Here is a 10,324-nt window from a genome sequence, read left to right as displayed (position 1 = left end):
TATATGGGGGCTATATGACATTTAGGACCTACATGGCCCATTTACGAACTTAACCTGCCTACTGGCAAAATATACATGTGTGCAAAATGTTGGCCTTCTATCTCAAGACAGACAGACGGACATGGCTACGAGAATTTTACGCTGATCAAGAATATATATACTTTGTTGGGTCTGACATGAGTATTTCGAGGAGTTACAAACGGAATGGCAAAATTTATATACCCTCCGTAGTATGGCGGAGGGTATAAAAATCGAATGCTATAAAAAATATGAAAAAAAAAAAAATTCACAAAATAATACAAAATGTATATTAACATCATTATTGGCATCATTTTATACGGTTTTTTAAGATTTTATTCGTTTATGCCAAGAGGGCATCTGAATTGAAAAATTTGTCACAATCGGTCTAGCCATTCTTGAGATATAAGCATTCTAGATAACATTGATATATTTCGATATACAGGGTTGCCCATATTCAACGGACCCATCTGGCAACACCATAACTTTTGACAGAGATGTCACATCGCTTAATGACATACCGCGTTTGAAGCGTCAGTCCAAGCAGATTTTTACCATGAACCAATACACGCCACGCGAGCGCTCTGAAATAGTTGAAATTTACAAGAAGTCAATTGTGAAAACTTAACGTGCTTTTAAAACATTAAAAAATGTGAGAAGTGCGCCTTCTAAGAACACCATTAAGCGTTTATACGAAAAATTGTCGACTGGTAAGGCTCTTTCTAATCCGAAGAAGCCATATAAAAGTCGACCAAGGCGATCGGCCGAGAATATCGCTGCCGTACGAGCCAGTGTTGAGAGGTCCCCAAGAACATCCCAAAAACGCCGTTCTCAGCAGTTGGGCATGGCTCGGTCCACATTACAACAGATTATTCGGATTGATTTGCATTTGTTCCCGTACAAAAAATTCAATTGACGCAAAGAATGTTGCCTGCGGACAAGCCTCGTCGATTGGAATGGGCCCAAAGAGCCCAAAGGTCCGTCGAATATGGGCAACCCTGTATATATCCGCAATATTTACTATCGGCATCTACGTAACGGTTAGAATTGACCTGTTCGTCTACTTGTGATTTCGCCGGATTAAAATTATTCGCGGTTTAACGGAAAATTTGACTTTTATTTAACACAAATATTATGGTATATTTCACCCACTAAATATTACCCGATGACCATCAAAATTAGAAGGCTTCTGCCCAGCCCTAAGTTCGATTGGTCTATAATTGCGAACTATAGAGCAACTGCAAAATCAGGAAATTTTTCAGTTTTTGGTTCATTTCAAACCCTAAATATTTTGCGATCATCTCCAAAAACAATCCATTTTCAATTTCTTGAGGATCGGGCCATAATTGCGACCTGTAGAGTGATTTCAATTAACATGGACAGACGGACAAACGGACGAACGGACATTGATAGATTGACTCAGCTCGGCAAGATAGGAATATAATATATACCATATATACTTTCCCATGTGGGAAACCAATATTTCGAGGTGTTACATAATTTGTGGCCCAAGCAAACTTATAATACCCCCAAACACATATTGTTGTAGGGTATAATTATTATTTTGAAGAGTTACAAACGGAATGACTAACTCAATATGCCATCCATGCTATGCATGGTAAAGGATATGCAAAATAACAATCCCTCAACCGCCAACACGTCAAAATCGAACGTCAAGCTCAATCAAAAAATTCTAATATTGCTTCATGCATCGTGATGCATTTTGACCGTGTACGGGGCACATTAAAGCAGGGGTAGGCAAAGAGTATCCCATGGGATGTCTGTGTGTTCACCGACACAATTGTAATAAATAATTTGTTTTGAATTTTCTGTCAAAATGGTTTTGGGAAAATATTTAGTTATATTCGAGCAGTCGATGAGGAAGGTGCTGCCGGATATTTTTATAAATACACCGTTAGAAATATTGAAGTGCATAAACTTATCTTCATATATATTTTTGCTCTCACCAAAAAAAGAAATTAGTTTAATTTCGATAGTGAATGAGGGAGGTTCTAAATATCATTTTGTTTCACACATATCTTTAATAAATCTATAAAAAATGATTTTTCGGCGGGCCGCTTATTTATAATTTTTCTTTAAACCGTTATCTCAATACCTTAAATATTTTTTACGTCATTTATGTTTTCTTTTCTCTTCCAAAATTATTTAATTATAACAGCGATTTTTTATCAAAATATGAATTTCTGCGAATAAACATTTTCGAAGTTTCTTCAAAAGCCACGTCAAAATATTTCAAAAATATTCTTTGAAAACCCACGTCTTGTAGTCTTTTCAAAAATATTCTTTAAAAACCCACGTCTAGTAGTCACTTCAAAAATATTCTTTGAAAACCCACGTCTTGTAGTCTCTTCAAAAATATTCTTTGAAAACCCACGTCCTGTAGGCTCTTCAAAAATATTCTTTGAAAACCCACGTCTTGTAGTCTCTTCAAAAAACATTCTTAAAAAACTCACGTTCCGAAGGCTCTTCAGAAAATATTCTTCAAAAATTTCAGGTATTAAAGGCTTTTTAAAAATTCCCTTCTCGAAAACTCTTTAAAAAATATGAAAATAGATGTAAAAATAAAAAAGGAACAGAGTATTACTCACTGTTTATAGAAAGGTAAAGAGAGACTTTCAATATTTTTATACCCTACAACACTATGTGTTGGGGGTATTATAAGTTTGATTGGGCCAAAAATTATGTAACACCTCGAAATATTGGTTTCCCACATAGGAAAGTATATATGGATCTTCCTATCTCGCCGAGCTGAGTCGATCTAGCTATGTATGTCCGTCCGTCCGTCTGTCCGTCTGTCCGTCTGTCCATGTTAATTTGTAATCACTCTACAGGTCGCAATTATGGCCCGATCTTCACGAAATTTAGAATGGAGGTGGAGGTAGGGTCAGAATAGAACCCTATTGCTTTTGGAGATAATCGCATAATATTTAGGGGTTGAAATGGACCAAAACCTGAAAAATTTCATAATTTTGCGCCTGCTCTACAGGTCGCAATTATAGACCAATCGAAGCGGAAGTTAGCATGGGGCTAGAGCTTAGGGCTGGGCAGAAGCCTTTCAATTTTCATGGTCATCGGGTAATATTTAGTGGGTAAAATAGACCATAACATTTGTGTTAAATCAAAGTCAAATTTTCCATTAAGCCGCGAATATTTTTAATCCCGACGAAATCACAAATAGACGAGCAGGTCAATTCTGACCGTTACGTAGATGCCGATAGTAAATATATCGGATGTATATAGCGAAATATATACAATGTATATATAGAAAGGAAGAGGATGTTAGCTAGAATACTTATATCACAAGAAGGGCTAGACCGATTTCGACAAATTTTGTCAATTCAGAATGCCCTCTTAACATAAAAGTATAAAATCTAAAAAAATCGCATTGTAGTATATTGTGGCATTGTTTTATTTTTTCATAATTTTTTATCGCATGCGATTTTTTCAATTTCACTTTTAATATTGAATTGTATATTTTGTAATATTTTTTCATTTTACAACACAGGTTGGGGTTATTATGTACAGATTGCAATTAACCTCACGAAAAAGTAGGGTCAGAATGGCTAGGCCTATTTTTTTCAAAGACGTCCGCAATAAATTTAGGGGTTGAAATGGACCAACAACTAAAAATGTTCCTGATTTTGCAGCCTTTATAAAGTTAACAAATTAAATTCCAAGGAAATCTCGCATGAAGTCAGAGTTTAGGACGGCGTGTAAAAATACCAACATAACTTACGGCGATATCCGAAATACACAAAAGGTGAACTTCTGGCTTGTTTATGTAGAATTCTGGCAGTTTGGATAACCATTGGTATATGAAGCTGTAAAATGGGCCACAACAACTAACAGCATGATGGAGTGCGTAAATATTGGGAAAATGTCCCAGGTCAAAACGCTAAGGGTAAGGGACATAAGGGGGCTTCTAACATATTGTAGTGTTGTAGGGTATCACATAGTCGGCCCCGCACGACTATAGCCTTTGCTTACTGGTTTTTATTTCAAAAAACATACAACCACAAAATAATTTTGGATTTCTCTGCCTAGTCCTGCTTTAATGTATGTACACGAATATAACTATATGCAAACAGACACACGTAGCTAGATAATCTCAGTTCGACGATAAAGCAATATCGGTGTACTACAATATTTCAAGTAGTTACAAACTTTCCAGACTCAGTTTAACTTATAATAACCTCAACATATGATATTGTAGGGTATTAACATGGACTCGCATACTCTTCACCTTATCATTCTGATCGAAGAGAACAATAAACCGATATCTTCGTCATAGAAACTGCTTATGTCTATGCAGGTGTCCGCAACTAACTTTGCAAAATGTTCTAATCAGTTAAGAAGAGAGTTCTAATGTTTGTTACCATTTGCCTTGTATTGTGTACCAATACGTACACAAATTCTGAGCAGTTAATATTATTCGGTACCACTTATATAATTTTTCTGTCAAAACAAATTTTCTTGGAAAACAACTAACTATTGTTGTGGATTGTAAAATATTTTGGTGAAATTAATAATGTTACGTCCAATTAAATTATGTTCCATATTACTGTGGTTAAATATTTAGTTCGTACTTTTTGGTACCAACTTTAAAAATGCCTTGGCAAAATTTTGAAATCCTAACTTCATATATATATTTTTTTTTATCTGCCAGTAACCTTTTTCTTACACATATCAATGTGTGACAAATGGTTATAAACATTAAAATAATTCCCATAAAATCAATGAATTGGGCACCATATTAAAATCAAATTATTTCACAACTAGGGTATTGTTATCTGGGTGAAAAAAAAAATGGAAGGGTGGGGGGCTGTTATCGCAGATAGCTGATCCGATGTGGTTTTTTATTTTTGGTGGTAACACTCTAATTCAGTGGGCTTTGGGAAGTGGCATGGTTAAGATGGTGAAATAGAAACAAAAAAATATATCGGCAATTGGAAATTTGGTGTAATTCTGTGAAACGAATTTAACGACAAGTTGTGATTGAAAAGAAGAGGAAAATATATATTTAAACTACTAATTGTGGAAGAAGTGTGGAAAAAAACTAAAAAATGTGAATGAGTGTATTTGAATTTCATTTAAAAAAACCTTGAAACTATAAATAAATACTTCAAACAATTGAGTATATTATATAAATAAATTTATGAAATAATAATATAATAATCACAGTTAATTGAAAAATACAAAAAAATGCAGTCCTTTAAGTCGGACGAACTGCCAGAAAATCCTCGCGAATCTGCAAATCCCTTATCGGCAATAATGTTTTGGTTAGTATTTGTGTATTTTTTATCAACTATGGAAAATTTAATGACAGAATTAGGTGTTACATTTGATAACTGATAAACAATTAAGTTCCATTAAAACAACGAATAGTAAACAAATCGAATTTTGCCAAAATAATTTGTTAATAATATAATGTAAAACAAGTAAGCAAAGGCTACAGTCGAGCGGGGCCGACAGTTGAATACCCTACAACACTACAATAAACGATACAGTTAATATAGGCGAGATACTCGAAAGAATTCCACAAGATATTGTGACAAATAATAAAAGAAACCCATCAGGTTTCGTTCTCTAATTTTCGAATAATAGCAACTTAAACTAATTTCCTCATTTCCAATTTATTGGTAGATGTTGGACGTAAATGGCCTTCCTAGATCTGGAACCAATATTTCCCAAAGACCTATAATCTCTCAGAAGTGGCAAAAGATTAACATTTATTATTGGTTTTTGACTGAAACGCATCTATATGAGATACAGACATTTGACTATATTCTTCAACGAAATCAGCGTTAACGAAATAGTCAGGAGTGCGTCTTTTCTGTATTTGTGAATTCTCCAAAAAGTCACTGGAATGGACATTTTCGTATTTTGTCTACAAAAAGTGGCAAACTATTTCACACATTGAATATTTTTGGATGGCCATTCAAAACTTCTTGGCTTTTCAAATGTGCGTGAGGATCGGGCGATAATTACGACCTGCTGATAATTTTGCAGTCTTTTGGTCCATTTCAACCCCTAAATATATGGCGATCATCTCCAAAAAGAGTAGGCTTCTATTCTGACCCTCATCTTATCTTCATGTAAAATTTCGTAAGGATCGGGCCATAAATGCGATCTGTATATGATATCCTGATATCCTAACTACTTAGTTTTGTTAGCTGTAGAAATATAACCAAATGTTTAATTCAAAATGAAAATATGCCAAAAATATGACAAAATTGAAAAAATATGAGAAAATTTACAAAATCAATATTTTCATCTTTAGAGAGATATTTTTATGCGATTTTTTTAGACGTTTTTTCTTTCCTGCCAAGAGGCCATTCTGAATTAATGAGAACTGTCGAAATCAGTTCAGCCGTTCTCGACATATTAGAGATTTTTCAAGCATATCTTCTTTGATAAACATATGTATCGCACATATTTTGCTATATATCCGTTTTGTTGGATGTTAACGTCAATGTAAAGATCAGAAGAACCCTTATCATAGCTTTATGATTTCGCCGGGATTTAAAATATTCGCGGTTTAATGAAAAATTTTGAATTTTTTCAACACAAAATATGTGGTCTATTTTACCAGCTAAATATTATCCGACGACCACCCAAATTGGTAGGCTTCTTCCGCGCCCTAAACTCTAGCTACATACGAAATTCTATAATTGCGACCTGTAGAGCAAGTGCAACATCAGGAATTTTATCAGTTTTTGGTCCATTTCAACCCCTAAATATTATGCGATCATCACCAAAAGAAATAGGGTTCTATTCTGACCCTAGCCCCACCTCCAGTTTAAATTTCGTGAAGATCGGACCATAATTGCGACCTGTAGAGTGATTACAAATTAACATGGACAGACGGACAGACGGACGGACGGACATACATAGCTAGATCGACTCAGCTCGGCGAGATAGGAAGATCCATATATATTTTCCTATGTGGGAAATCAATATTTCGTGGTGTTACATAATTTTTGGCCCAATCAAACTTATAATACCCCCAACACATAGTGTTGTAGGGTATAAAAATAGGGTGAAATAAAAAAACTGTAACAAAGACAAACGCCATAATTTTTACATTTTTATACCTTATACCACAAGGTGGTCAGGGAATTTTGTCCTTGTGCAATTGTTTGAAACAGGCAAAAGGAAACGAGATGGACCCATTGTTCCTTTTGATGATGTGCATAGAATCACATTCTGAGTCGATTTATGCATGTACGTTCGTCCGTCCGTCTGTCCATGTATTTTGTGAATGTCCAAGGTCTGCGGACAAAATGTTTGCATGCCCAAGGTAAGGTGATCGACACCTTGGTATTTTTTAGTGTCAACCTTGCTTTCCAAAATACTCCAGACACAATAGTCCAACGGATTGGTATCCGGAGATTTTGGTGGCCATTGTGCGCTGGAAATGAAGCGAGGAATCTCATTTTGTTAGCATTCTTGGGTGGCGCGTGTTGAGTGCGATGGTTATGGTGATTAGTTTTATTGGAATGTCCAAAGTCTGCGGATAAAATGTTTTCGCTATAATATTCGGCATTTATACTGATGGCACGGTCGATTAAAACGAGCGAAGAGCAATTTTCGCTACTATGGCGGCCCACACCATTTCCATGGCCGGCTCTTGAGTTCTGGTGGCCAACCGAATGTGCGAACGTTTTCAGCTGACCTCTTTAAATGTAATATTCAACAAGTCAAATGGAATCAGTCGGTTTTGCCGATAGATGTATACCCCCAGCCTTGACTTATGATTATTCAAACTCTTGACTCTTTATGGGGGAGGTTCCAAAGCAGTTGGCCAATATTGACCAATTCATGTCTGACCTAAGACTAATATAAATATTACAACGTGACAGATTAGGACTATATCGACTACCCCCTTTACACAATATGAGATATGTGAAATATTCTGGAAAATGTGGAAACATGCGTGAGGTAGCAGATATAGCGGACCAAAGTATTCCGCTTTCATACATCTTCGAATACAGCTAAAAATACTGGTATGTGCAAAATTTGAAGGAAATAGAACATTTATGTCCAATTTTAAGCGAAATCATATATTTTGATGAGTTACAAATTGACATCAGATTTCTGGTTAAGAGAAATTTTTATATATAGCAACGTGTAAAGAACCGCCGACTTGTTTCGAAAATTAAGACCCTTTGTGTGGGAGGTACCAGTAGTACTGGTCCGATCTCCATCATCTTAATGACAGACCTTGTGTTGATAGAAATATAGAGATTTGTCAAGTCTGAATGGAAGGAGTGGACCGACACATTCCATCTTCACACCAGATCTTGTGTTAGTAGAAATAATGAGATGTGTAAGGTATGAAAAGAACTGGATGCATATTTCCGATTTTATAATCGTTTTGGTTATTCGAAACATTGACCCTCTGTGGAGGAGGCACCGGAGGGAGCGGACCGATATATTCTATCTTAACATTCTTATTTGAAGAGAACCAGATGGTTATTTCGGATGTATGATCGGATGTTATGAATGGAATATGTAACCCCTTGTATGGAAGGTACCAGAAGGAATGGTCCGATCTCTACCATCTTTATAACATATTTTGTGTTGATGGAAATATTAAGATGTGGCAAGTCTGAATGGAATCGGATGAGCTTTCCCGTTTTATGAGATTCATGAATATTAAAAATATTGACTCTTTGTGGGGGAGGTACCAGATGATGTCGACCGATATATTCAATCTTCTCCTTGGATTAACGAAAATATTGCGATAAAAGTTATAATTATTCCAAAGTTTGACCGTCTGTGGGGGAGCTACTTGATGGAGTGGTCCGTTATTGTCCATTTTCGCACCTGACCTTTCCTTGAAAATATTTTGATTTTGTAGGGAGATCTGGTATCTCGAACTCGATCTAAGCTTGGCAATAATATTACGATGTGCCAAGTTTTGATCTCTTCGAAAGTTATCGTGCGCACCAGCCAGCCAGGCAGACGGGCGGACATCGCTAGATCGACTCCAAATGTCCTGAAACGGATTTGCATCAAAGAGAGAGAGAGAGACAGAAAGGTCTAAAACCGTTATTTCTATGAGGCACGTTTTTAAAGTACCAAAAGATATATACCCTCTGTAGCCATATGGCTGATAAAATTTGAAGATTTTTAATGCTAAAGATTACCACGTTTTCCTTTCATAAACGAAGGTTGCTTTTAGAAAACAAACAATAATGGGATTAAGCCTGACTATTCTGCAATAACAAACATTTTGAGTTTATATAAAGTTGTGTTCAGTAGCACAATTTTAAGAATGACGCCAAACACTAATTTGATAGTGTTGAAATAATAAATAATATTCTGATTTGTTTTTCTAATTTTATAGTTTTACCATGCCAACATTTTTCAAGGGACGCAAAAAAACTTTAGATGAATCAGATCTTTTTCGAGCACTCAAGGAACACAAGTCGGGTAAGTGTAGATATTGCACAGAATTTTTTTTAACTCCTATCAATTATTATCAGCTCTATTCAATCTAAAAAAATCATACGCCGAGCAAACGATACACTCTAATTTATATGGACAAATATTTGCTATTGTCATTCTTTAATCAATGGTAAAAGTAAACTTTGGTCAGTGCTGATAATGTTATTTAATATTTTTTACCTTCATTTTAAATTCTGCAAGTCTCTGCTTCAGTACGGAAGTACCTACAGCTGAGTTGAAAAAACAAATGTTCCGAATTTTGACGAAAATCTCTAATTTTAGTCTCGTGAATCCAAAAGTTATGGTAAAATACAAAATAAGGTATTTTACCCCTGCCACACCAAAAAAGTGAAAATGTAGAAAATTCTCTTTTCGATAATCCGTCTAAATCCAAGTATCGATCATAATATTCTTATTCATTAATTTCAAACAAGCATATCAAGTGTATAATTTTTAAAAATAATTGTATGAGGCTGCCTTCTTAATTCGACCAAGATCATTATATATCTATCAAATTTACTTTACAATTTCAAAATCAAACTTTTGATAAAAATAAAACTTAATTTCCGTTGTATGAGAAATTAATAATAAAACTGTAGTAAAATAGAAAACTGTCAAATGAAAATAGTACCAAGAAAATATTATTCAGGTGTTTAAATGTTTACAGCTTACATTTTTAAGCATTTCCAAGCATATTGGATTATTTAAAAATATTTGTCGAAAACTTCCGAATTAAGGACCGATTTTTTCAAACTTTATAATACTTCTTAGATATTTGAAAATTTTACTAGATCTACAGGGTGAGATGAAAAATTCAGACTACTGTCGTTTC

The 10,324-nt window shown here is 35.0% G+C and overlaps 1 protein-coding gene across 2 annotated transcripts in view; it reads left to right on the top strand.

Annotated features, from left to right (window-relative positions):
- Positions 1 to 5,171: 5,171 nt before the first annotated feature.
- The window catches only part of LOC131803902 (probable multidrug resistance-associated protein lethal(2)03659), a 16,133-nt gene continuing 10,980 nt past the window's right edge, over positions 5,172 to 10,324 (top strand). Inside the window, exons 1-2 of one of the 2 annotated variants that reach the window (XM_059125791.1) lie at positions 5,172 to 5,318; positions 9,392 to 9,477. In XM_059125791.1, the coding sequence (XP_058981774.1) occupies positions 5,242 to 5,318; positions 9,392 to 9,477 (163 nt within the window). In that variant the 5' untranslated portion in view covers positions 5,172 to 5,241. The remainder of the gene's footprint in view (positions 5,319 to 9,391; positions 9,478 to 10,324) is intronic. The other variant, XM_059125792.1, reaches the window with a different exon arrangement.

The sequence above is a fragment of the Musca domestica genome, unplaced genomic scaffold, assembly GCF_030504385.1.
Source record: "Musca domestica strain aabys unplaced genomic scaffold, Musca_domestica.polishedcontigs.V.1.1 35, whole genome shotgun sequence".
Lineage (NCBI taxonomy): Eukaryota > Metazoa > Arthropoda > Insecta > Diptera > Muscidae > Musca > Musca domestica.
The sequence above is the reverse complement of the archived record's forward strand: the minus strand, read 5'-3'. Positions and strand labels throughout refer to the sequence as shown.